The 27,264-nt window shown below is 44.7% G+C and overlaps 1 protein-coding gene across 6 annotated transcripts in view; it reads right to left on the bottom strand.

Moving 5' to 3' along the window:
* The window catches only part of LOC135391691 (CCR4-NOT transcription complex subunit 3-like), a 37,116-nt gene that overhangs the window by 9,592 nt on the left and 260 nt on the right, over positions 1-27,264 (bottom strand). Inside the window, exons 1-11 of one of the 6 annotated variants that reach the window (XM_064622038.1) lie at positions 27,198-27,252; positions 17,365-17,432; positions 15,733-15,807; positions 15,517-15,606; positions 14,043-14,267; positions 11,686-11,947; positions 8,617-8,918; positions 5,365-5,409; positions 4,627-4,736; positions 4,440-4,564; positions 2,611-2,813 (exon numbers count right to left, since the gene is read on the bottom strand). In XM_064622038.1, coding sequence (XP_064478108.1) covers positions 2,611-2,813; positions 4,440-4,564; positions 4,627-4,736; positions 5,365-5,409; positions 8,617-8,918; positions 11,686-11,947; positions 14,043-14,267; positions 15,517-15,606; positions 15,733-15,807; positions 17,365-17,432; positions 27,198-27,237 — 1,545 coding nt within the window. In that variant the 5' untranslated portion in view covers positions 27,238-27,252. Of the gene's footprint in view, positions 1-2,610; positions 2,814-4,439; positions 4,565-4,626; positions 4,737-5,364; positions 5,410-8,616; positions 8,919-11,685; positions 11,948-14,042; positions 14,268-15,516; positions 15,607-15,732; positions 15,808-17,364; positions 17,433-27,197; positions 27,253-27,264 lie in introns of those variants that run through there. The other 5 variants (XM_064622039.1, XM_064622041.1, XM_064622040.1 and 2 more) reach the window with 5 other exon arrangements.

Below are 27,264 nucleotides of genomic sequence, written 5' to 3'. Positions count from 1 at the left end.
ACATCAGTGGGGTCACAAAGTTGTAATTAATTATCCGAAGATTGCAGGAAGATGAGATGACCAAAAGAAATAGCGGGGTAAACGGCGCAACTCGGCGTAATTCATTTGATAAAGCATTCCACAATTGCCTACTGCCGTTTCCAGCTTAGGGCCCACGGGGGCCCTATACATAAAAAATACAGCAGACCCTCAATAATTCAAACGCAGATATTTCGTGACTTTGAAGCTACTTAATTCAAACGGTGTTCTCACCTAATTCGTACGTTTTGCTCCCCTCATAAAATGTTCCTACAGGGTTAATGAAGAAAAGCTTATCTGAAGAAATGCACAGGTACTCGTAAAGGATGCTGAATGCAACTTAATTACCGTATTTGCCCGAATATAGGTCGACCCCTTTTTCCCGAAATAGCGCGCCAAAAGTGGGGGGTCGACCTATACTCGGGTCAGCGACCGCACGCCACGTGTCTGGGCGCGGAGGAGGAGAGGGTGAGGCGAGAGAGAGTGCAGGGAAGAGCGCGCACGTGAACTCCCACTTCCAAACGCAACCAACGACGTAGCGTGCGTTAGCGGGTTTGGAACGAGCTGAAGAACGCACCAAGCATGGGAGGGTCGAGGCGGGCCTTTACTGCCGCATTTAAGCGACAAGTCATAGTCTACGCAGAAGAGCACAACAACTGTGTTGCCGAACGCACTTTAGGTACTTCGCGCGGAGGTAAGCAGCTGGGTGTCATCGGCGTGGGCCGCGTGGGCTGCCATTCTCCGTGACCTTGTTGCGCGATCGTTCAGGAAGTGCGGACTCTCGTTGGACGACGATGTTTGTTTCACCAGCGAAGAAGAGCCCGAAAGCACAACGGAAGAGTCGAGTTCATCTTCTGATGAGGAATGAATAAACGCTTTTTGACTTGTCCACTTTTACTGTTTTGAACTTTTTTTCTTTTTTGGACATCGCAAATTGGGGGGTCGACCTATACTCGGGTCGACTTATATTCGGGAAAATACGGTATGCAAAATTTTTTAGCCAATCCAAGTCAAATTCCAGGTTTGCTGTTTGCTGTATAAAACCGCTTTCTATGGTTCCCACTCAATCTTGGCACAAAAATTCAAGGGTCAACTTTTAAGGCTTAGCCGTCATTTTAACACGGAATATAAGACACAGTTTATGGCCTGGACTTCAATATTCCACTACAATATTTATAGATTACAGGTACCACTGTGCAGGGCGGTGCAGTAGGGATCCATACACAAACGTAATTCAGGACTCCTGAACGTTAAAGATGTCAGGATAGAAAGCAAGGCGAATGAATACAACGGTATGGAGCATTCACTTCTACTTACGGCATCCACTGCTGCTATCTGTTGCAGCGAGAGCTAACTGAGTTAACTGGGTTAACGAGGTTAACTGTAGTTTCAAAGTCATAGTTAAGGCCCTAGGCTTTAGTCGATTCCGCGAAATTTCGCGGAATCAGGAATTCATCGAGGAATACTTTTGCTACTTGCTATCGAGGAATATTTCGTTTGATACGGAATTTCGTATTTTGCTCAAGATTTCGCAGCGTTGTGCATAGAATTTTGTGGAACTCAGATTGGGTCAAAGGACGCGATTGGCATGATGTGGGGGGTTACTATGACGACGCACGCTCACACAAAAGAGCGTCAGATAAAAGCTCATGCTGCGCACGCTCCCAACTGCTCCAACGTATAATTAATTGGGCTTTGGAACAGAATTAGGGAATGAAAGATCTTTCAGCAGGCATAAAATGATTGTGGGTGACAGACGGCATTCGCTGTCAGAGGAGAACACAATATATCTAGAGCCTGAAGTTTTAGGGAAATATTTTGTTTCCAATTCAGGAGGTAAAAATCGGGGAAATCGACATGCGCTCCAAATTCGTGCAAATTTGGGTGGAAAAACTCCAAGTATGCTAAATTCTGGGAGAAATCGGGCTCTACTACTCAAACAAACTGTACTGGTTTGGTACAAACAGTGACGTAATTGCGTTTGCTCCAAACTAGAATACATTCCTACAGATGTTTCAGTGAGGGCAATTTGCCGGGTAAAAATCGGGTTTCACCCGAAAGTGGTAACCTTCAATTCGGGGTGCAAATTTGGGGAAGAAACGGGTTAAACCCTAAAACTTCAGGCTCTAAATATATCATATAATGCTGAGCCACAACAGGGCTTTGAATCTGTAATTTGACAGAATATTTTTTGTTCCCACATTATCGAAGAAAATAAAGCATTTCCCCTGTTTCAAGCAGCCGCTGACTCCTTGCCGTGGAAAATCGCGGAATTTACAAGTTGATGCCGCAAAGTTTCGAATTTACCGCAGTAGAAAACCAAGCACAATTTGCACGACAGCGGCACGTGAATTTGGAAACAACGCAAAATCAAGGGTTTCGGGGATTGTGGAACATTCCAGGGTATTCGAGGAATTTGAAGGACTAGTGCTACTAGCTACTACGCTTTTCAAAGCAAGTCACTGCACACACTCACTGTTCTAAAAAAATCACGCACAGTGGCAGGTTGGAAAGCCTGGTCGCCCGAAAATAACGCTGCTCAAGATGAAGCTGCTCGTAGGTGCCCGTAAAAATTGAGAGACTCTTTCTCACCATGGCATGAACCGGTGAAGAGGCCTGATGGTGGTATGGATGGTGAGGTTCTAAAGGTGGAGATGAGGGTACATTGTTCACAATCCCATCAAGGGGTCCTCCTTCAGAATTGTGCATGGAGGACATTCCTTGCTGCTGTTGCGAGTAGTTCTGCTTCACACCTGATGACACAGCGTTACAGTCCCCGTGTGCCAGCAGCGGCGCTGTGGGAAACAAAATGTGCCTGATTCCACGCTACACTGTTGATGCTCTCAAAGAAAAACCAGCACAGCCATAAAGTTAAAATCCGTTCTAAAAACGATACACGACAGTGCTGTGTTTGTTTAGTTTTTTGTCCCTTTTGTTGTCCCTTTGCGCTGGGTTTTTTTTTCGTTTTCAGCGCTGTACTCTCCCCTTTTCTTTGAGTTGTAAGGCTGTATGACAGCAACTATGGTCAAGCCACGTCACAACGGAACACGGTGCTATGGAATAACTGACACTCCCCGTCAGAATGAGGCAGGGAGCAATGCATTTTAAACTCCTACTAGTGTGAAAGATATTTAAGATGGCACCTCGATACAACAAAAGAAAAGTTTCCAAAGCAGCATTTACTTAGGGTCTTGAGTTTTCGGGTTTTATGTTTTTTTTGAAAATATGGGTGTAAAAATCAGGTTTTATTTCAGGAGGAAAATAGGGTGAAATCGGGTGATATCTGGTGGAAAAGCGCCTAATTTTGGATGGAAAATAAAAAAAAAGAGCACTTCTCGCATTTTTGATGAGGACAGGATGTGGAAGAGCCGTGCTGAATGTGCAGAGATTAGTACTCTCCAGGACCAATATTGGTGGCTCAATTGGAACTTTGATTGATTGATTATGTGTTTAATGGCACAAAGGCAACAAAGGCCATAGAGCGCCAAAACTATGCTGAGTGTGTCGGAGACGATTATGGGAAAGATGATGTGAGAGAGAGTGTGGTAGTTAAAACCTATCTACAGGTATGAGCGATGGAATTGGAACTTTGCCAGGTTAGCTTTTGGGTTTTACCCCAAGTGATGATGATGCGAATCCCTAAAACACAAGGCCCTACATTTTACTCCATCCCTATATGTGCTGCAATGAAGGAAAAGCTGTTGACAAACATTGCTGAGTACATCAAACCCTCACAAAATTTCGCATCTTGCTGTTTGATTTAAAGTGAGCATGACGTACATAGGGTTGCCACCAGGCCGGTATTATACCGGCACGGCCGGTTATTTGCTCGCTCTGCCGGTTGCCGGTAGGAAGGTGACACTGGCAGCCTTTTGCCTGTATTTGTGGCTCAAGACCTTTCATAGGGGCTTTTGTGAGATTTTCCCTTCAACATTCCACTACAGCTTGAATAAACCTGGAGCACAGACCCAACTCCACGCAGTCACCAGGTGTTTCCTTAGTTACTCGTTATTATTATTATTATTATTATTATTATTATTATTACACACAGGAACACGTCTCCTCGTATTGTCTTGAGCTCTATCTCTCTTGTGTTCTGTGTGTACTCTTCCACCCCTCACCCACTTCCCTTTCCCACAAGCCTTTCCTCCTTTCCCTCTATTCCACCTCCTCTCCCTCAGCCGGTATTTTTCACTACGGAAGGTGGCAACCCTAGATGTACATAATGACAAAACTAATATTTCAATAGTCGACGGAAAACAAAAACATAAAAAGCGTCACAAAAAGAAACCGCCAGGGTTCCTCAACGTCTTTGTCTTTTTCTTACTGCAACACGCACTTGTCCTTCAAAACATGACACTGTTTGTGCCCCAAAACAGGGGCATGAACAAAGAGTGCACTTCCAAACAGTGGCCGCCCACCTTTATTGACTCCTGCCGCTGCCACGGCGTACGGCGTCGAGGGCGGAGACGCCACGGTATGGTTTTGGTGCGAATTGACTGTCAACGAGCCGTTGTTGGCGGTGCCGCCGTGGGATGACGTGCTGCTGGCAAGAATAAATGACGTGTCCGAGATGGTGACCAGCGGTGTCACGTGACCCGAACGTACCTGTTGTTCCTAGAACCGGGTTGGAGAATGGAAGGCTTGCTGTTCTGCGTTGCATTGGTCATGTTAGGTACATGAGACACCACCTGCATCTTCGTAGGTTGGTTCGCCTTCTGCAGATGCAACAAAGAAGAAAAAGAAAAAAAATGAAAAAAATGAAATGTCTTAACTGTGTTCTGTTGCACCACTTGGTCCACAACCAAGTCTTTCTGCCCTTTAGAGCTATATTTTATCTGACGCAGAATTTAAGTCTTCCCGATGGTTTATGCGGCGGTGATACTTAAGGAATGCAACATTTTTGGTATTAAGGCTTGGTGTAGGATTAATCAAATCAATGTAATCAACTTAATTAGTAAGTTTAGCTTATTAATTTAATTAAAAAATTATATTAATTAATTGAACTAAAAGTGATCAAAATAGATTCTGTGGCCCAAACCTCGTGGACCTCTCTAGCAAAGAGAATTTTTCATTTTCACTTTTTTCTTAATTCCCAGTGGGAATGTCACAATAAGAATATTTTAGATGCGCATAAACAATTAAGAATTTCAGAATTTTGAACACTCAAATGGCACATCGCAAAACCCTAGGGGATGTCTGCCCTGGGCTATATAGCCTTAGTTATTATCTGTGGCCACTTTTCGAGTAGTGCACCACAATTTTCGCATCCCGTACAAATGTATCTCTGGGGCCACAGAAAGTGTGCCAAGCACGTTTATGGGAAGGCCAAGAGGAAATTCTCACATCGGTATCTTGGGTCATCGATACTTGCCACTGCCAGGTATCCATCTAAAATGCAAAAGCAGATCATCCACAGCCCAAACACGTTTACCTATAACATTCACATCACACTGGGAGAGTGTATATGTGTAAATGTGTGGCAGCCCATGTGCCTGTGGCCAGTGGTGGTACTCCTGGAGGGGATGGGAGGAGAGTGGAGAGGGGATTGTTCTGATGCCGTAGCTGTAGCTACTACACATAGTCACTGCACATTACAGAGATAAATGCTCCTTAAAGTAGAACACAGGTACTCTGAAATCTTAACAATTGTGGCATTCCAAGATTCCAATTATATTTCAAGGTTTACACACAAGGGGGACACTGGTCATGCATGATTCCCATTTCTGCCTAAGGAAGCTCTCAGGGTATACTACAGTAAGCAACAGCAGGTCAGGCAAAAGGAGAAAACAAAAGAACAGCAAGAACACAACAGAGAAGAAATCCTGAAGTGACACGAGGATATGAAACTCTAGTCCATCCCTTTTGCCGAGACTATTGCTTGTAAAACCTTCACGTACTATGTTTCGTGAATTAATACACTGAAATTGTAAAAAAGAAAAAGAAGAGCAACAAATAAATTTCAACGGCTTTTAAAAGGGGAGGGGGGGACTCACTGAAAGGCACTCCAGCTACACCATCTTTGTGGCTAATTATTCCCAATCTCGACTTCCAACACCAAAGTCCAAGCTACAACGTTATACGTCAAGTTTAGTTCAACAACTGTTCTGATGTTTCGCATCACCCACAACAACTCAGTGACTGCAAAATCCCTATGAGGCATTGAAGGGACAATCTGCTCCGGAACCCATCAAAGGTTACCGTAAATCAGCGGACCGACAGGTTACTTTGTCGGCTTGTTTCTCGTAAACCCAGCACAAAAAGCTATACACGTGACAGGAAACGCTAAATACTTCTAATTTTCAAGTAAAACCGCTGTTATTCGGGCTGACATCTGGTGGGAAATATAATCCCCACTTTATCAAGCAACAGCGATCTATGTTCCCTGCTGGTTTGCCACTCACGATGACTATGTAGCTCAGATGTAGCCGGCTTAGTTTGTTTTAGACACAGTGCTGTGCCAACGCCACCTAGATACGGAAGGCCTGCTTATTGCCTCCTCTCCCTCCTCCGCTACGTGGACATACAAAGTCAGAGTTCGTCTGCTACTGCGATTTGCCTTTTCGCGAACTCAAGAACTCTTAAATGATTGCACCTAACTTAGAACCTGTACGCCTTAATCTGTAGACAAAAAGTGCAACAGGCTTTCCAGAAAGACTGTCTTGAGTAAGATATGGGACTGTTTTGCACTTTGTTTGAAAACTGTCCCATTCAGAACCCGTGGACGTTCAATCACTACTTGCAGACGACGGTGGTTCGTCTCCATGGCTACGACTGCTGAAAGCACGTTCATGATTGGCTACAGTTGTTGAAAATATGATCCCGATTGGCTGAATCTTAGTTATGTCACTTCGATGAGAAAGCAGGCTTTCTGTATCTAAGTGGCGTTGGCTGTGCGCATGCAATGTAGCTTTGCAGCGGTAGTTGATGTGCAATGTGCAGTTGGTAGCAACTTTGACGCAGTGTAGCCCGTAATTTTCAACTTGAATTTTCTAGAAAACTACGAGAGCAATTGTGACGGAAATTGTGACGATTGAGCACCGAGGGCTCAGGCTATCTGCTTTGCAGTTCCAAAAAGGGGGCCGGGCTTACACGGAGTAGTGCCACTTTAATGGGACGATCCCCAGCTGTCGACTGACTTTGAGGTTAGAGTTGTGTTAGACTAGGTTACACGTAGGTGCAACACGCAAAATTTCACCCAGCAGGGTGTCACGGCTCTTAAGGTACCCGACAAAGGACAGTACCCGAGACAAGGAGCCAGACAGTAAACACAAAGTCTCCCCTGCATCGGGTACTGTCCCTTTGTAGTAATGAAACAGCTTCTCAGCATCCTACTGCCCCTTTCAACAGACGACTGGCTGTTTGCAAGTAATCTACATCAAAGCTTGTATATGACGAGATGTCCGCCAGATGTCGTGACACGTCGTTGGCAAAACAAAGCCGCGTGCGTTGGCAGCTGCCGATCACATGCATCGTTTCAATGTCAGTTTCTGATGATGGATGCCATTGCGCGAAGAAAGTACGTAGGAAAGCTTTATGTGCAAGGCAGATACAGTGAAACATCGTTAATATGTACCCACTTAATATTTAAGCCGCAATTCTGCTTAAGCAGTAGTTGCGCTGAATCCCCGTCGCTACTCCCATTAAAACTAATGTATTTGCTACCCGCCTAAGCTGTAGCTGCTCGCAGCCACAATATCGGTTAAAACAGACCGCGCAGAACAAAACAACTAGCTCCTTCCCTGCCAAGAACGAAGATATGGATGCACGCGGCTCCTCCAGAGAGGGGACGAGGCCGATACGTCACTCCTGCAAGGAGGAGAGGTCATCATCTTGCAGAGTGGAGAGGGCAAGTAGACCTCGAACCTCCTCCCCCTCTCGTAGTTTCGTTTCTCACTTCTTTCTCACTTGCGTTGGCTTGTGGGACAGCATCCTGACCGCATACATCAAGAAGAAACTGGACATCATCCACACCATGGAGCAGTTTGCCAGAAAACGAGGACTTCCTGAACAGCTAACCAGTAATGTTGGTGGATTTGAAGCCGCGATCATTGCTGCAAGGCCGCTCCGCATCAAGCGAAAATAACGAACTAACTTGTTGCAAAGTGAATGAACGGCAATATCTATCTTCATTTTCTGGAACATGTTCTATTTTTCTTCCATTAGGCAGGTACGTGGATTTGTATTTCGAGTTTTCGGTTAAGCCGTACTACCGCTTAGTACGTAGTTCTTTCGCATCCCCGCCAGGTAACGAGGTTTAACGAGGTTTCACTGTATTACCCTGACCTCACGTTACGAAACGCGAAAACGACAAAGTTACACGACGGCAGCACCAATGTGCACTTCTTTTACCAACGACCCACCCCTTCCCAATCATGTGGTGTATTGGTGTGACCTGGCACGGCGGGTGGTCTATTCGTAAGATAGGTAAGGAAAACGAACAACACTTCCACAACCAAGTCAAATTTTGCTGTATAACACACGCGTTATGCACAGAAAAAAAAATTACAGCATGTAGGTGTTAAATTTCAGAAAAAAAAGAAAAGAAACGTGAGGAAAACCCAGTGTAAGATGAAGGCAGCATGCAGTTTCGCTCACCGTTAGAGCCCCCTCGCTCGGACAGGGTTCACAGCCTTCCCGGCCTTCACAGGGCCCGCTGCAGTTGAGCGGTTTCTGCGAGCTCCACACGTCCGCTGCATTGGGCCTGGAATGATTGACAAGTCCTGGGGAGGGCGCTGGGGAACTGGAGTTGGTCGAGGGTTCCGTCGAGCCCTCCTCTTCACCGGCTACTCCTCCGTCCACGGTGCCGGACGACACCGTAGAGTGGTCTGTTGAGTTTACCACTGCCGTCGAGTTTTGTAACGCGTTGGGCTGCCCCGTTGTACCTAAGAAACAAGGGTCTGTAAGGGCCACGACCCGGGTCCTTGTATGAGAAACACATCATTTTTTCAACACGACGCTCGCAAAAAAACATGTTTGTGAGAAGTGCAAAAGGTCACTCAGTCCCAGTGCCAGGGAGGTTCACGATGAACACAGCCCTGTGACACAGAGAAAGGAGGAGACAGTTGCGGCGATTATGCTTTTTGAATAGCAATGTGTCTCAGTAAACGTGCTTACCTGAGCTATGGAAATTGTATACAGTAGAATTCCGACGATATGATCATAGATGACACCTATTTTTGTCAAAGTCCCGACCAGAGCACGTTATGTGTAATGGGTAGGGTCTAAGGTTTTTGTGTTTTACCTGATTCTTCCTCGAACTTACCCCCCGAATCGCTCATCTAGTAAACCAGAATTTGGGGGGGGGGGGACTTTTTGTCGCACGACCTGGAACCATGACACACGTTTGCAGTAGTGAGAGAGTGGGATGGACCACCGACGGCAAGGGGAGATACCGCAGCCAAAAGGATAAAGTGTCACACGGACGTGCATGTGGCTTCGGGCCGTTTCGCATCTGTTGCACCTGTTAGCACATTCGCTCAATACATTTACTAGCGAGCTCATCCTTCATCATCCATCATCGTTTCATGTTAACGGAGACTGCTTTGGACTGGGTACTCGAGTTTCCAGACGTATTGCCCTGCGGCCGAAACGACGCCCAGTGCCAAGCAACTCAAAGAGGTGTTTGAGAAGCAAACGATAGTTCTGAAAAGAAAGGTATCGGGAGCTAAGGTAAACATAATTGTCAGTGAATCATCAAGTCCTTGAGCAAGCTATGGCTAGGCTATGCGCAGAGGCCTTGAAGGTAACAGATGAGCTCTGACACTCTTAAGATGGGTGCGATGCTTCTTGTAGACAAGTGTTTAGATTAAACTGGTGTTTGTAGGCTTGAATTACCGTGTACCCTTTGCGCGCTCCTCATTTTTGTGGCTGTTTTCTTTTTACATTTTGTGATATCTATAACGAGCCTAATAAGCCACATTTTTACCCGTATCGCATTTTTCCAGAAATTTGACACCCGAATTCACTCAAATTGGGTGCTCCTGTTTTCCACTCGACTTTTAAAACCTGAATTTTGCAAAAAAAATATTTCCTGAAAACCTAGGACCCCAGTCATAGGTTACATTTCAGGATAGTAAAAACACTTTTCCAGGCAGTGGTGGATGATAGAAACAGGTGAGATGCGCTGCTTATCTCCCGTGCTTGCACTGGAAATCATACGTAGACCCTGAAGTTTTCGGGTTTTATTTTTTTCCTAATTCGGGGGGTAAAATTCAGGTCAATCACTTGATGTCGAAAATTCGTGCAAATTCGGGCGGAAAAATTACCATCAGACTGAATTTGGGGATAAATCAGGCTCTATTGCTGAACAAACGTTCGTTGTACAGCCTATCCAGAGTATCAGACGTTGAGATCAACTGTGTATTTTGTGAAAAATTAGTATGTCATTGCCGTGAGGTGCCTAGCTTAGGTGCAGTTTTGCGGGTAGAAATCGTGTTTAACCCTAAAACTACAGGGTCTAATCATACGGCACTCCCGACGACATACCGCGCCAGCAACGCTACGCAAGTCCAATCAGATGTGCCCGCGGCAACCGATCATCTTTCGCCTTCCTGACGTAGGACGGTTGAAGCTGCGACTGTCAAACAACGACAATGAAGACAGTGATCAAAGAAGCAATGTGCGGACCGTGATAGATGACACGAACAGCCGAGGCGACGTGCACATCCCCCGTGCTTGCACCGGAAACAATGCGGCACCTGTCATTCGTCGCAGAGCAAACTACACGCGTATTACCTTTTGTGCTTTAAAAGTCTCTACGGGCTGATTTTGTGGGATTGAAGGCAGCATTGAAAATCTCTAGCTAACTTCTCAGATCGAGAGCAGAGAGAAAATACGTAGCAAGTATGTATTTTGCTCTTTGGGTTACTCATCTACTTCATTTCTCATCGTACAAACGTTTTCCATTACCTCCCGAGAGATTCTTACCATCGAGATTCCACTGTATTTGAATATTGTGGGCTTCACTCTTCTTTTATTGTGCGAGATAACTGGAAAATATTCAGCAAGCTGCTTAGTGCACCTTGAAAGGGACGGTCGCATCAGTTGCAGTTGATTTCAAAACTACTATAGTGCCATCTTATTCGTCGTGGACCACTGACCATGGCATCGAAAATCCCGCGGGAAAGAGTGGCGTATCAGACGACAGATGTTGGTAGTATCCCGAAAGAAGAGAAAACCGTCACTCCCTAAGAACCAATGAGAAGAGGAATGCTACAGCCGTGTGGGCGTCTGGACAGCGCCTTTCCTCCTCCGACTCCTCCGCTTAGGGAGTGACGTCACGTCGCTTGGGCCTCTGCAGCTGCGGAAGCAGCGCTGATCTTTAAAACTTGTTCATTTATTATCTAAGCACTTTTCGAACAAAAAAGTTTGCCAAATAGATTATCGGCCGATGCCGAACATACCAGGTAGCGGGATCGGTTTCATAGATGCTGCTGCTGTTCATGGGCACCATAAAAATACCAATAAATAAATAAATAAATAAATAAATGGGCATCCAGATTCGACCGTCCCACGCTAATTCACAACATGTCAACTCACAGACAATGGGTATTACTGAGCAATTCCTATTTCGTGTAGCACTTCAAAGGTACGAAGCCCCCGTGCAAAAATGACCCCGCATCCTGAAAAGGAATTTCCCCCTCCGAGTAAGGAAACTGGCTGTACCGAGTTCAGTGGCAGGTGCAGCTGCAGGTCCCTTGGCCAAATAGTCCGTCATCTCCCGCAGGTCGAGGTCGTCGTAGATGAACTCGTTCTCCTCAAAGTCAGGTTCCTGACAGGACTCGATGTAGTACTCAATGTCGTCCTTGATCTTCTTGATCTTGTACACTTCTACAGTGCCGTTGTCGAGGGCACGCATCAACGTCTCCAGTTGGAGGATGTGGTATCGATGCCTCTCCAGGAGGGTCTTCAGTTCGTCCACTCGGTCCTGCAAGAAACGGTAGTCAGTCAGCTTGACTGGAGCAAAACAAACGTAGCTAAGACTAGTGTTTTCCTTTCCGGAGACTCTCAAATCACTGAGCCTTAGGCTAAATTGTGAGAAATTTCCTCATAGTGAAGGCTTCCCACACACAGACAGAGCTCAGAGTAACAAACTTATCGAGCGATTTTCTACAGAGGGTTATCCGGAATGGTCTCAAAGCTAATGAAAGAAATCAAATAGCCCACCACAACTTTTTTTTCTTCAATTTTAATGTCTGCATCAGTTGTTTGACAAACCCAAATATATATAACCCAAATAATTGTGTGTACTGTGTACTAATTGTTTTGCCAATTGCGTATTGGTCTCTGCGCATTCCTTTTCAATGTTTCAGCACCACTTTCGCAGACGCTCAGACACTGTTGGCACGGCAGCGATAAGGAGAAGACTCTAGGCCCGTTCGCCTAGGCCTAGCAAACCTCTGTCCCAGATTTAGTGGCCTAGGTCATATCACAGCTTGTCCTTCCGAAAGCGTAACAACAATTCAAGTCAAGGCTGGCAACACTAACAGGGATAACAAAATTTGTGCGCAACATTGTCCATCATCAGTCTTCTCTCTCCACAATCCACCTTCCCACCCTATAGGGCTGTTTCAGCAAAGTTTGCACAGCACTGTTTTGGGCACAGCTACGGTTCCAACAGTAGGTAGTTTCACCAGCGGGTTCTGCACGCTGTTTGAAGTGGTATGGCGCCAGGGAAAGCCACAACACCTGCAGGAAATCCACAGAAAAAGCGGCGCATCTTGCAAAACGCAAACGACGTGATACAGTTAAACGTTGATGTAACGAACTTCAGCTTAACGAAATCTAACGATTTCGCGAAGTGTTATGGTTTCGGTAAATTTGCTCCCATAGAACCCCGTGTATTTCATACCTCAGTACAACGAAGTCCCGTCCCTCGCAATTTCAATTTAATGAAGGCCTCAGCGAAGTACAGAGCGTATTGTCACTGTGAATTAACAAAAAAAAAAAAAAAAAAAAAACATGCACAAAGGGTGTTTTTTTTCGCGATTTTGATTTCGTGGCGACATAACGCCGCCGGCAACGAGTCTGCAGTCGCCGCGCTGCCATCTGGTGGAACGCCGACAAGATACTTGGCGTCGGCGCAGAACCCTATTGGCTGTGGGCGTGCCATCCCCTCTCGTTTGCGCCTCCCGCTTGCGCAGTGTGCGTCAGGCAAGCGACCATGTGCGTTGTGTTTTTCCTTTCGGTTCACGTGCTCCATACTGTCCGCACCGTACTGCTTTCACTCTGCTGCTTGAGATGCTTCGCTTGGTGGTTGTTTATAGTGGCTGTGCTGTGGCCACGGCCAGGAAACCGAAAATCATCACCCTTGAAGACAAGGCAAAGACCCTGGAAGTCGTAGCTTCGCTGGTTGCGATCACTGGAAGCGGTCGCAAACCTTTGGAAGCTTGGCGGCAGTTTCGAGGCACCCCGGACATTGTCCCCGACGCTGTCACTCTTGAGGACTTCTTGTTTGTGGACTCTTGCGTTATTCCGACGGAAGAAGCTACTGATGACTCTATCGTGCAGGATGTACTCAGCAACTCGCAAGGTAGGGACGTTAGCGAATGGTAATTAGGAATCGTGCAACGTCCCCATCCCCAGTGTATGCGATATGCTGGATGCTCTTGACATGCTAAGGCGAGATGTTCGATCACACAAGCAGCACGACACAATGAAAACACTTTGGGAACTTGAACGTCATGTAACGCCAATGCTGGTAGCCAATATGGCACAGAAGGAGGTCACACACTACTTTTGCCGCAAATAAATTATTTCTCGATAAATGCTGCACGCAGCTGGTTTTCTCTTGCGCTGCATACACGGTGTTTCATTTTAATGATATTTCAATATAACAAAGTAAGTCGCCTAATTTACAAACTTTGTTATACCGAGGTTTAACTGTATTTGAAAGTGCCGTCGTCGTCTGCCAAACTACCGCTAGTTGCACATGTTGGGGCGCTGACGTTGATGCTCACTCGCACCACCTGACCCACAGAAACGGATCTACAGGGAAGTGCAAAAACGTAAGAGGCACTCACTTGGCTGTCATTTTTCTTCTTCTTTGCACCAATCATGAGGGATTCAATTTCGCATTCAAACTGGTCAACATGGATGTTCAAGCTGGCGATAGATGTTGCTAGCCAGTTGGTGATATCTTCCTTCTCCTTCTGAGCTGGGTCCACCTTCTGAGCTCCTCCCAGCCCCTCTTTGGAGTACGCTTTGGTCTTTGTCTCACGTTCTACCACCTTGAACCTCTCCATTTGCTGTGGGGGGACCAAACAGACAAAATGTTCGAAGGAGAATAAATTTTTGCTTAACACATATGCCGCATACTAATCTGTCTATCCTCATTAACAGTGGGGAAATACTTCCGAAACATTTTTCTTCACATTTGTGCCCTTCTGCAAGGTCTAGAGTGATATCTGTCCTTCGTTAAAACAAGATTACCCTCTCTTCGAGTGAGAAAATTCCTGCGAGACTGGATGACCAACAATCTACTTTTTGCGCTCGCGCAACCACTCGTATCGCGCAGTCAATGAGAACAAGCGCCTGGCGTCAAGGTGATGAACAACGAGTGTGACAAACATGGAGGAGTATTTCGTCCACGCTTGATGGAACGATAGATGATTTGGTGTTGGATAATCGTGATGATGAGGGGAAAATCGTGATGTTCAATTCCAGGGAGATCGCCACGGGTATCTCGGAATAAAACTGGAGTTAAGTGTACCTTGAGTGGATGCCCTAGCTTGCCGCGAAATTCCACGGGATACGCCATGTTTCGCGGAACCTGCTGTTTTCTTCAGAAATGTGTTTTTTTTTTTTTTTTTGCAAAATATTCCACATGTTACAGAATTACGTAAGGATTTCAATCGATCTGCAACATTTTCGCGAGTTAAACCCGATCAGTCGCGATTACAATGCCTGACGCGACTGATGCGGCGGAAGAAAATTTAGCGATAGGGACTCCCAGAGAGAAATTGTCAGAGTTGAGTCTCATTTTTTCTGCACACTGAAAAGTTACGAAAGGCGGGAAGAGTGCGCGGGACTACTCGGTACGCAACCTTGGGGCGATGCTGCAACATTTTTTTTTTTCTTCGCTTATTGACAGGATACTACGTATTTGTGAATCCCTCTTCGCGGATACGTTAATTTTCCAACACAGAGAGCTACCGGTTCCATAATGACACATACCTGTGGCAAAAACACAGACAACACAACATAGCAGCTCAAACCGACAAAAAGTTTAATTTATACTGAATTAAAAGTGAAAATTAAACATTGTGTCTGTGTTTTTGCCCCACTCAGGATTGCCGTTATGGAGTTCGTCCACTAGCTTGCCTGTGTCTACACAATTTTATCTAGAGAGCTAGCGGTCTCTAACCTTGACGTTTGGGTTCCAAATCCCCCACCTGTATTGAACGCAACCCCTCAATGACACTATGTTACTGGGTCAAACATGTGTCTCCTATACGTGAGTAAATACGGTACTTGAACAACAAACGTCACACGCACCGTCTCGATCAACTTTCGGTTGTCCATGAGCATCCGCTTGTCCTTGATCTCACTGGACGCCATCCATGTTTTAATTTGGTCTCGTAACCTCTGCGGAACAAAGGCAAACTTTAGCGCACACAGAATGGCAACCTGGAGCAGACTCAAATCGAAAGGCTCTGCCTCCGCAACTATGGAAAAAAAAAAGGTGGATCTCGGTTGGAAGCTCCCTCTCACCTGGAGCTTTTTAATCTCCTTTTTAAGATCAGCCTCATACTTTTCCTTCTGATTGGTGTTTGTGGCATTGTAGACCTAAAACATGGGAGGAATAGAAGAACGACGGCAACTTAAGCACTCAATGCCAGTGGGACTGTCCTCAGTGTCACATACATGCGTTGAACAACGTAACGCTCTTTGTTCACATTTATCGACGTGCGACAGTTTGCAACGTGCAGCAAAGCGATATGGCTCTCGCACGTCAGAAACAGGTACCGTCAAAGTAGTAATTTTCGAGATCACCTAACTTTTGTGAATTTTTGAAATAGTCATTATTCTGCGAATCGCAAAATATTTTTGATGATGACAGGAAAGTATAGAAAAATTGTAATTTGCAACAAATGAGCTCGACTAAGGCAATTTATTGTAGCACTATTTTAGTATACACGTTTAGCATGCTTTACCAACATTTACACTACTGGACATCAATTCCACGCTCATTCGGATGTCATTTTGCCGTTACGCACACACAATCCCAACTCGATAATGTTTGTTCGGGTTCACCAAGGAAGGGTTGGATTCTATGAGGTATCTTATGAGCGCCGACAATTCACGATATCCTGGCGGAGGGTCAGACCTCCACAGTTCTGACCCATGTATGTTTCATGGTACAACTACAAAGAAATGCATCGCAAAATGTTCCCTAGATGTTCCACCTACCGATTCCCACATTATTAAAGGGGCACGTAAGCGCAAAACATTCTTGCGGAATGAAATTTGCCTTTACCATCACGCCGTTCGCGAGCGATGAGCGAAAGGAATCGCAATTTACACTTCTCCTCATCCTCTCCTCCTCAAGAAGGCTGACAGTGCGGAGCGGGCCCTCATTGGTCTCCTCAAACAATTTGTCTAATTATCGTGGGAGATCATTTGAAAAGACCAATCCGAGGTCGCACTTCTTGAGAGAGAGATGGAGAGGGAAAGCATACATTGTGGCTTCGTTTACTCATAAATCACAAACGACTCAACGGATGAATCCCGTTCCTTTTGCGCTGATGTCGAGGTAACGACATCTATCGTTCCACTGGGAAAATTTTTTTTTGGTCTGACGACTAGACATTGCCGAGGTGTGACCCTGACGGTATGATGAAATGATGTTTGAATAACTGTGGAATCGACATCCAGAAGTATAAATATGTGTTAAATGTACTAAGATTGTGTCACAATATATTGTACTTGTTAGGTGAGTTCCACTTAGTGAAACCAATTAGTTGGAACTTACAATTTTTCAGTAGTTTTCCATGTCCCTTAACAATATCTAGGAAGATTCTAAATTTGTGGAAAAGTGACACTCGTCAGAGTTTCTGAAAATTACTACTCTTACAGTACATCAGTCAGAAATGTGCAACAAAGTCATATGGCTCTTGCATGCCAAAACAAAGTGGATATCGTGTTTTTGATATACCAGACATCCCACTGCGCTGAAAAAAAAAAAAAAGGTTTTCTCTTAAATTTAAAAACACATAAGGAAACTATATATAAACGTAGTTCTATAAATATACTCCTATATAAACATACTTCTTATTTTAGAGCACGCTCCACAAGTAGCAGAAGTAACACAGTAGAATCCTTTTTGAGAGCGGGGGAACTCACCTTTTGCCAAATGTCTTCGAACTGCTCCACGCCCTCACTGACTTTCTTTAGACACCGTTCTATTTCTCCTGTAACATGAACAAGCATGAACATCAACCAAAATGGCTGCTCTTTCAGACTGCTTCTACCTCAAAGTCAGCGGTGCATATAATGCTGTTAAGGGAAGTTTCAGGTTAATAATAGAAACACGATACACTAGATTCTCAAAAGAGATAAATATAATTTCTCTCCAAAATGCCATTTCTTTCACTGCTATCGCCAGTGACTACACCAAATGGATATTGATGAAGGGCAGCAAACAAGGCCTGTGTTTTCTTGCATAATATGTCAATGTATGTGCATTCTGTTCATACAGGATGTCCCAGAAAACGTGTCAATGAATTATAATAAAAAACTACGCCACCTAGAATCATGCGGTCAACGGCATTTGTTCTTGCTAGATTTTTGCGAACTCCTGATGTGAATGTCATGTATTGTAAGTTTAATTATGTAAATATTTGCGATCTGAACTCGGAAATTTGCCAAGTAAAGGTCACTTTTTTACCCCACCAATATGAAGAGCGTGCCGAATTCACTCAAGCTCATGATAATTGACAGTGATATTCACGAGCTATCCCATTGGAAAAAATAGCCGAACATCATGCTTTTCGTAGCACCGAACCATAACGCGTGATGACTTTTTGGGCGCTATCGCTCTCAGTCCGACGAAAGGAGGTTCGAAACCCAGCCCACAGAGTGATAGTAGAAAAAGTGACAGTTCCTGAAATTGGGAGAGGAAAAGTGCGATCCCAGCGAAAGTCAGACGCGATAAGCCATACCTGTGTTATCTCTGTTTCTACGTTGCAGGTGCGGGCTGGGTTTCCCACCTCCTTTCATCAGACTGACAAGGATTGCGCTGAAAAATTTGTCGCACGCTACCTCCGTAGAGCATGATGTTCGGCTATTTTTTCTGATGGGATAGCCCCCGAATATGCCTGTCAATTATCATTAATTTGAGTAAATTAGACACGCTCTTCACATTGATGGGGTAAAAAAAGTTATCTTTACTTGGTAAATTTCCGATTTCAGTTCGCAAAAACTTACATAATTAAACTTACGTTGCATGACATTCACATCAGGGGGTGGCAAAAACCCAGTAAGAACAAATGCCGTTGATCGCATGATTCTAGGTGGCGTAGTTTTTTTATTATAATTCAATGACACGTTTTCTGGGACACCCTGTATATGGCGCACATTTTAAAACTCCACGCCACTGGGTTTTCCCACAACCCGAACTTGCAACTCATTGTCGGCATAGGTTAAAGGGAAGTTGAAATGATTTTCGGGAATTCCGAGTACTCTGTTAGAAACTGTTCTCATGATCCCTCGCTATCACGCACACATAGACTTTTAATTCAGTGCACCGGGGGTCCAGTGTACCGCGCAAAAATAGCCGGCTGTGACCGCCGGATACATCCCTTAGAGGCAGGCTAACGTCATCAACGTCCAGTCCTCACAGCCAATTGTGGAAGACCTGGAGCACACACCCCCCAAGGGAAAACGTGGGTGCATGGCTTCGGTTTGGACGACGACGACGACATCGTATGTGTGCCGTCCAAATCAGTAGAAATCTGGCGAAACGCAAACTGTCAGTGATGGAGGAAGAGGTTATGCAACGCACACAGCGCCTAGGAATTGTGCCGTATGCAGCAGCTCATAAACGGCCATCGACAGAGACATTTTCTGACGAAGGATGAAGTTCAGGGACGAAAACGTGCTCCGGTAACCGTGCTGACAATCAACGGCTAATACATTACGCTTCCGGAGGGCTTCTGTGTCAACAATTAGATACGATCTTAGCTGCAGCTCAAATTAAAACATATTTCATGGAGAAGTTTGCGAGCTTGCTTGCAAATTTTGCAATTTGCTCGCAAAAGACTGCCCACGAATCGGCAACATCCCCTGTGCATGATGTCATGGCCAGTTTGCCTCACAGGCAGGTCGTAGCAGCCGCCGTTCACGGCATTGGTCAATATCGAATATTTTTGCTATTTGAACGATTTTCAACTTCATATTTCACTGGGTGAATGCTTTAGTACAGAGGAACAAATTAAAAATGATCGTAGGCTTGTCAAATATCCTTTCATGGTCCCTTTAAGGACTGATCGAATAACACATACAGTTACGAGGGTGGTTCAATAAGTTTCCGGCCCGGCCAACTTTTAATAGTCATAGAGACGAAACAAGTATATCACTTTTCGACATAGTCACCCTTAGCTTCGATGCGCTTTTGACACCTTTCAACCAGCATTCTTATACCCTTGAAAAAATAGTACGAAGTTTTGTCCACAAAACGTTGGAAAACTGCCTCTTGCACCTCACTATCGTTTTGAAATCTCCGTCCTCTGAGATCCCTCTCCAAGTTTCAGAACAGGAAGTAGTCACTCGGTGCCAAGTCTGGACTGTAGGGTGGGTGGTAGATTTCTTCGAAGCCGCACTCCTTCAGTGCAGCCTTGGCAACAGAAGCCGTGTGGACAGGGGCATTGTCCTGGAGCAACCAGACACCTCGATTCAACCTGCCGCGCCTCTTTTCCTTGACGGCGTCTCGCAGTCGGTGCAGGAGTGAAGCATAATAAGTCGCATTTACTGTGGTGTTCCTCTCTTTGAAGTCGATGAGGAGGATCCCGTGACAATTCCAAAATATTGTTGCCATGATATTCTTCGTGAATTGTGTGACCTTGGCTTTTCTTGGGGGTGCTTCTCCTGGTTTGCGCCCTTCCATCAGCTCCTTTTCCGAAAGGGGATCATAGTAGAGCACCATAGTCTCATCCCCTGTGACAATTGACTTCAATATTTCTTCTTTGTTCTCTTGACAGAGCTCCAAAACTCTTTGGCACAGACGACGCGCTGTTGCTTTTGAACTGACGAGAGAAGTCGTGGCACCCATCTCGCACTGACCTTTTTCATGTGAAGGCCCTCGTCGATGATGCGGAAAACGGTTGTTTTGGAAAGCCCCAGCCTTTCTGAGATTTCCTTCACCTTCAGATGCCTGTCGCTCAGCACTTCCTCCTCAACAAGAGACAAGTTTTCTTGTGTCACCACTTCCACTGGACGACCATCGCGTGAATCATCTTCAATGGCCTCACGCCCCAGTCAAAACTGCTTAGCCTAGTCTTTTACCGTTGCGTACGACGGAGAGGCTTCCCTATACACGTTGTCCAGTCGCGCTTGAATTTCTTTAGGTGAAAGTCCCTCTTTTGTCAAGAATTTTATCACAGCACGGTACTCGATTTTTTCCATTTTAACTAAAGAGTGCACCCTGGCTGTTTGAAATGCCGCTCTCCAACCGACAAAAGCTTGGAGAGGGTTGAGGGTGGTGCTCCGGCCCTCCAACAGATGGCGCCACGCGTCCTTAAATCGCATTTTCTACCTCAGGCCGGAAACTTATGGAACCACCCTCGTACAACATAAAACAAGGAAACACATCAGTTCTAACACACAAGCAAAAATGAAATCTAAAAAAAAAAAAAACAGGATTTTTGGCCGTAAAATATCCCGTATTATGAACAAAAGCTCAAATCACTATGGTCACGTTCGAGCTGAGAACGACACTGTGGGTGCTCCGGTTTTTTCCGTATATTTAACCGTATATCCGAAACGTTGTAAATATAATTTTGTTTGGGTGATACTTACATTTGACAAAAATTATTTTAGTCGTTAAGGGAGGATGCGGATCTTAGAACCAATACCTTTACTTCTGATGATATCTTAATGAAACTTTACAGCATTTTGACATGCTGGTATCAAATCAGATATGAAATATCTCCCTAGGAAAAAAATTGAAATAAAAAAAATACAGATGAAATCTGAAGAGTAATAATAATCAGAACATTCTGAAAAATGGGATTTCCAAGTAGCTGTAAGGTTAAAGCAGGGGATTGAGGCTACTTCCTTCTTTTACATATACAGTAGAAACCCCTTGTAGTAAACTCTCTGGGACCATGATGAAATTTTACTAGATCAGGAGTTTTATTATATCAGGTGTGCCATTGAATGTATGGGATTCTATCGGGACCGCAGTTCTCGTTTACTATAAGCAGAGTTTTACTACAAGAGGAGTTACTATAAAGAGGTTCTACTGTACATTTCTTTAGTGGCAGGTACACAAAACTTCGAAGGTTCAAAATTGGTAACCTGTAGTTACAGTATAGTCTTCATAGTATACATTAGTTATGTCTTCTTCTGAAGCGCAACACATAACAGTGTAAATTCTCAACAACAGAAATGACTTCACTCCCTAGAGAATTCATTCACAAACGTAACGGTGCCAAAACACTTTGGGGTTACTCTAGTACAGGCAGAGAGACAGGTAATAGCAGGAACGTTTGGCGAGAGAACGCAAACCGACAAATCTGCACTCAAAAGGGGAAGTCTGGGACTCGATACAGTCAATTAGATGACAATTATACTGTTTGCTTAACATATTTGGTCTGAATTTTTGCAAAATACTTTCGGAATAGATAGCTCAGATAGCAATCTTCGAAGTAAAGACGCTTCTGAAAAGTTTCTGGCATTTGTGGTCATTTTACGAGCATCACTGCCCCTTATATGTAACGAGAATATAAAAAAGTCCCTCCTTCAGCACCCAAGTTGCCTTCCTGAGTTTGAACATTGCCATAGTGCTCGGAAACACCCAAACCTACGCTGCCACACGTTTTAAACAAGTTTCTCAGTCCTTCACTGTATTCATGTTAAACCAGTTTAGCAGGTATACAGTCGACCTCCATTTTAACGAAGCCAACGAGGACTGGAAAAGAAAATATAAAAAATACGATAGACGCTGGAGTGTCATAAAAACAGTAACACCAGTAACAGTAGTTACGAAAGTGAGCGGAAACTCTGCGGGAGCCTTCAAACAAGTGCGTTCAAGCAAAGAAAGCTGGGCTGCCGAAATGTCTAGACTGGAACCGTACACCTGGGAGGACGTCTTAAATAATTCAAGCCACCCATTAGCTGCACTTGAACTCTGGCTTGTTGAGCTGCAAAGCCTTTTGAGAGCTGCCAAAGCTGTCGTCTTTTGCAGTCAATGCGGGTCCGTGGACGGACAGGCTTTCAGCTCAGGCATTTTCCAACTACTCGAGAAGTTTGGCTTCAGGTGTTTTGAAGCTCATCTAAAGGACCGTAAAGCGTGCGCGACCGGCATCTCGCTCTCTTCCTCTCACTCTCTTTGCCTTGTGGAAGGGAAAGAGCTGGAAGCATAGGTCACTGTAATAAGCTTATTTTGTGACTGTATCCACTGCACGTACGTGCTTCTGCCGACTCACCCTCCACACTATGCAGAGCTGGGCTGCAGCACACTTCGAGTAACCCCGGCTCGAAATGCACGTGTTTCGGTCGGGTTCGGGGTGGGACTACAAAGTAAACGAGCCTTCGCAAAAAGCAATTTCGTTCTAACGAGAGTTTACTGTATGTCATTTGGCGAGGTACAGGAAGTAATCTTTGCAGGGCATAGAAAGGGAAACCCTGGTCAAATGACATTTTCCTAACATATTTTAATTTACACCCCACTACAATAAGTAAGGAAAATGAAAAAATTCCAGGTTTCCATTTCAAACCTTTCGATGGCTGCGGGTCCCACCATGTTTTGTCTGAGTATGTGCACTGTTTCTGGTTATCTTGCTCACCTTTACACGTTTATCATCAGCGAGAACAGAAAATGGCAAAAGATCTGTGAAACGAAGCTCCTAAAAATACGCACCACACAGCTGCGCAGTGGCCGAGTGTCAATGCATTAACTACGACACACATTCACTTGGTCACTTTAAGGGGTTGAGACACTTTCATGGATGTGGTTCATTACATCATGGACACATTGTATTACACACCAGAATACACAGGAAGAAAAAAAAATTACTCTTCTACATGCGATATTTAGCGAGATACGAGTCCTCAGACGCACTCCCGAACAAAGCGCAGACGTCACAGACTTCAGAGTTGCATCCGTTTCTACTGGGAGCTGTAAGCATGCGACTTCTCGTGTGCTGCCTCACTGGGTCTGCGATGTCAGATGCGTTTCGGTATCCGTGGTGCCCGTTTTCTCCATTTATATTACAGTCTTCGCTGGGAAACTTTCAGTACAGGTACACATCGGTGGAAAACCGCCGTTTTTTACGTTTTTTTGGGACAGCCTGAGGATGACCCGTCGCAACCCCTTTAAAGGGACGAACAGTCCTTTTTGAAACCACAGTGTCATCTCATTCCTCGTGGACCACTGACCACGGTACCGAAACTCCCACACGAAAGAGTGGCGCAGACTTACTGTCATTCAGTGGAATATTAAATGAAATTACGATGAAATGTCATTAAATCAAACGAATACATGACAAGAGCAAACAACGGATGTTGAGAGTATCCTCAGCCGAGAGTATCCTCTCTGCAAAACCGAGAAAATGGAATGCCATCTCAGAGCTCCGGGGCGCCTGGACGGCACCCTTGCTCCTCTGAGTGCCGCACTCTCACTCCGCTTAGAGAGTGACATCACGACTGGAGGAGCTTCTGCGGGCGCAGAAGCAGCTCTGAGCTCTAAAAATTAGTTTAGAATACCTAAGCACTTTTCGGACAAAAACACTTAGCCCGTTAGATTGACGTGCTAGCGTAGTGGTATCGGTTTCATAGATGGATTTCCGGATGTTGACACCCTGTTAGCTCAAAACGTAATGCAAGAGCGTACAAAATGCAAAATGTCTGCTTGGAGACAGAAGCCATGGCCATAAACCAGGGCTATTATCAGACACAGAATGTTGCAAGATTGCTATGTATATGCACAGCATGTATGCACCTTTTAATGTGTGATATGCTGAGCATGGGGATGGGCACTAGGAATTTAGACTAGCAGAGCCATGACCAGTTTGTCGGAGCGTATGACGTCAATGATCAACAATGTGAAGTAGTTTGCAGGGGAGGTAGGGGTCACAAAATGCTGATTACATGGTAGAATTCTTGCACATTTCACGCACGATACGACACTCAGTCACTCATCCGAGACATCCGTTGGATTGTACTAATACAAGTCAGCACCATGATTCCGTATTTTTCGTAATGACCGCTATAAAATGACTGGTCTGTATGTATGAACAGAGCTTGATGGTGGGATAGTTTGTAGAATTAATAATAATGAGTAATTCATACTTCAAAGGTTTAGGCACTGCGAAGGAGTCACAAAAACATATATATAACCATAACAAACTGTATGCATGTTATTTTAATTTCCTGCTTCTGTAGTATGCCCGTTTTTACTCGTATTTGAATGTAATTATAATTCCTTTCTGTGCTGCGAGCACTTTCTATTGCTATTGACCCTGCAGCATCGGTGCTTGTATATAGCAGACAAAAAGCGACTAATATTAACCAGCCTGTTTAGTACAGGGGAATTCCCAATCACGTTCTGTCAAACCAATGGCTTCAAGTTTTTCTTCAACCTTTCAGTGAATGGCTGAAGTGCTGTGCCGTACAAAGTGATTGATACTTGTACGCTATTAGACTGATTTCTTTTTGATATGTAACAGATGTGGTCTTGTTGCACTGTGAAGCCCATTTGCTGGTATACAATAAATGAATCTATCAAACCATTCAATCGAGGTTGATTTTTTTGTCATTCTAATGCGTACACACACACGTCCGTGTAGTACTGCCAAGAAATAGTGATACATTGAAAGGCACTTCGCGAATATCCCTAAACAAAAAAAGGTGACTCGCAGTGGAAGATTAGGAGTTTTAGAACTAAAGACTGCTATTGAAAAACATTTACAAAAGTGAAAGACATTTTAGCTAGAACGATTTCCATTGTTCTCGTGGGAGAAGGATGCTTAGTCAACAGATTCGTTGCCCCTTCTCAGCTACTCAGAACTATAAATGACCCGTAATGTAAACCCACCCCCGAGACTAGGAGAAAGACATTATGCATCATCTTCACCAGCTCGCTTGCTTCTTAGCCATTTTTTCATTGTTATACATGACAATTCGTGAGCTGTCACAAAAAGTTGATAAGTAAAGTGCAAACTTCAATAGACCATGACATGTCTAGTCCTAGCCAAAAATAAACATGACCCAAATAGATATTTCTTATGGCAGTTGAAACTGAAATCCTTCACAAAAACAGAATGCTAGATGCTTACACATTCGCACATTTCCCAGGAGTTACCTGCTACGTGGCAACATGATAAGCAGAGGCAACAGTCTGTTTCATTACTTGCCACCGCAAATACAAAAGTACACAGTGAGCACAACGTCATGAAGCATGTGCCTCTGACTCATGCTACACTTTCAATTTCATGCACGCACATATTATGGCATGCTGCAACTGCTAAGCCAAACATGTGCAATGATGGACCGACACCTCATATGAAAAGGCTAGTCAGTTGCAAAATGGTTTTGGTGCCATTACACATGACCTCACTCAAACGTGTATGCGCCAATCTCAAAATAATATATTCAAGGACAAGCAGCAGTGATAGATGTCAACAGAAACAAGACTGGGCAGGTTTTTGTGTGCGTACTGACCCCTCTGTGCTTCCTGTTCGGTCATGTATTTCGCGGCTTTGAAAGTTGGGTGAGGCCTTCAGCAAAAAAATAAGCACTGCAATGCTCGTTGGTGATGCAAAGTTGTCTTCATTTTATATTGAAGCAGCTACTACAACACGTGAATCCCTGTCGTCGACACAGTTCCTCGGCGAGAAATTTGCCGTGCCATCCACTACATCGATATGCATTCAACCGGAGCAATCCACCCACATTACAGGCTGTCTGCTACACTGTCAGATACACACACAATCAACCCCAACACACAACCATCCAATCCCTGTCCCATTCCTTTCCTTCAGAGGATTCTTGCCACTTTAAAATCGATGTGGAGCTTTCCAAAGCGATTATCCCAATACGCTTTCTGCTCCAAAGCTTGGCGTGACTTTATCTGTTATCACGATTTCGTTCTCGCAATACAGTCGCATGGCAGATCAACCAAAACAAGCTGTGCTCTCAACGTCAACAAACCGCATTGTTATTGGTCCTCCGGCTGGATCGCTGTCTCCGAAACGATAAACCAGAACCACTACAAAGCACTTAAACTGCACGTAATTTTACAACCGATTGCGTTACGTAATGGGACCTCCAGAAATGAGAGTAAAATCTGGTGCAGTACTCTTTCGGAGTTAGGCTTATCATACGCGTCAATTTAATTCGTTACAAAAGCCTATGCCCCTTCCGTACGCTTGAAACTCGATGGCGATCAAAACACTCATTGACCCATCGGGTGTTGCGATCGGAGTGGCTGGTTGAGCTTGATGCGCTTTCAAAGTTCATATGGAAGTTTGCGTGAGGTTACTCCAGGGAACAAAAACCGCCGAAGTAGTTCGAATTTGGCTTCACCATTACAATACGCATGGGCCGAGTACCACATCTGCAATTTTTGTCGTCACCTGGTTGGTCTGTCATCGCGATTCGAGAGCTAAAATGGTCATCATTGCATTACGTTTACATGCAACAACATGATTTTCACGAATCAACGTAGGCAGCTCACATGCAGAGTTTGTTCTGTCAGGTCGCGCTAAGCGGCATTGATGGGTGCAAGCACCTCTCTTCGGATGTGATGCAGAACTCGCAAGATCAAATAGCACGAATGAATTCGAGTTGGTACTTCAAATGTGCTGCAATCGCGGTTAGGTTTGCTCTCGCAGCATCGCTCCCTGCAATGGGACCAGCTGATTTTGAGCCAAGTTCCGAGAGTTATTAGAGACACGTATGAGACCACAGAGCTGTCACAGGGTACAGAAATGGGCACGAGTGTGTACTTTGCCTACCATTCCGGAAGAATAGTGCGTAAAATACGAAAATTTCCATGTTTTTGATAGGACAACGTTAGGCTTA

Source organism: Ornithodoros turicata, chromosome 4 (genome assembly GCF_037126465.1).
Source record: "Ornithodoros turicata isolate Travis chromosome 4, ASM3712646v1, whole genome shotgun sequence".
In the NCBI taxonomy this organism is placed as follows: Eukaryota; Metazoa; Arthropoda; class Arachnida; order Ixodida; family Argasidae; genus Ornithodoros; species Ornithodoros turicata.
Note: the sequence above shows the minus strand (reverse complement) of the source record. Positions and strands in the feature narration are given on the sequence as shown.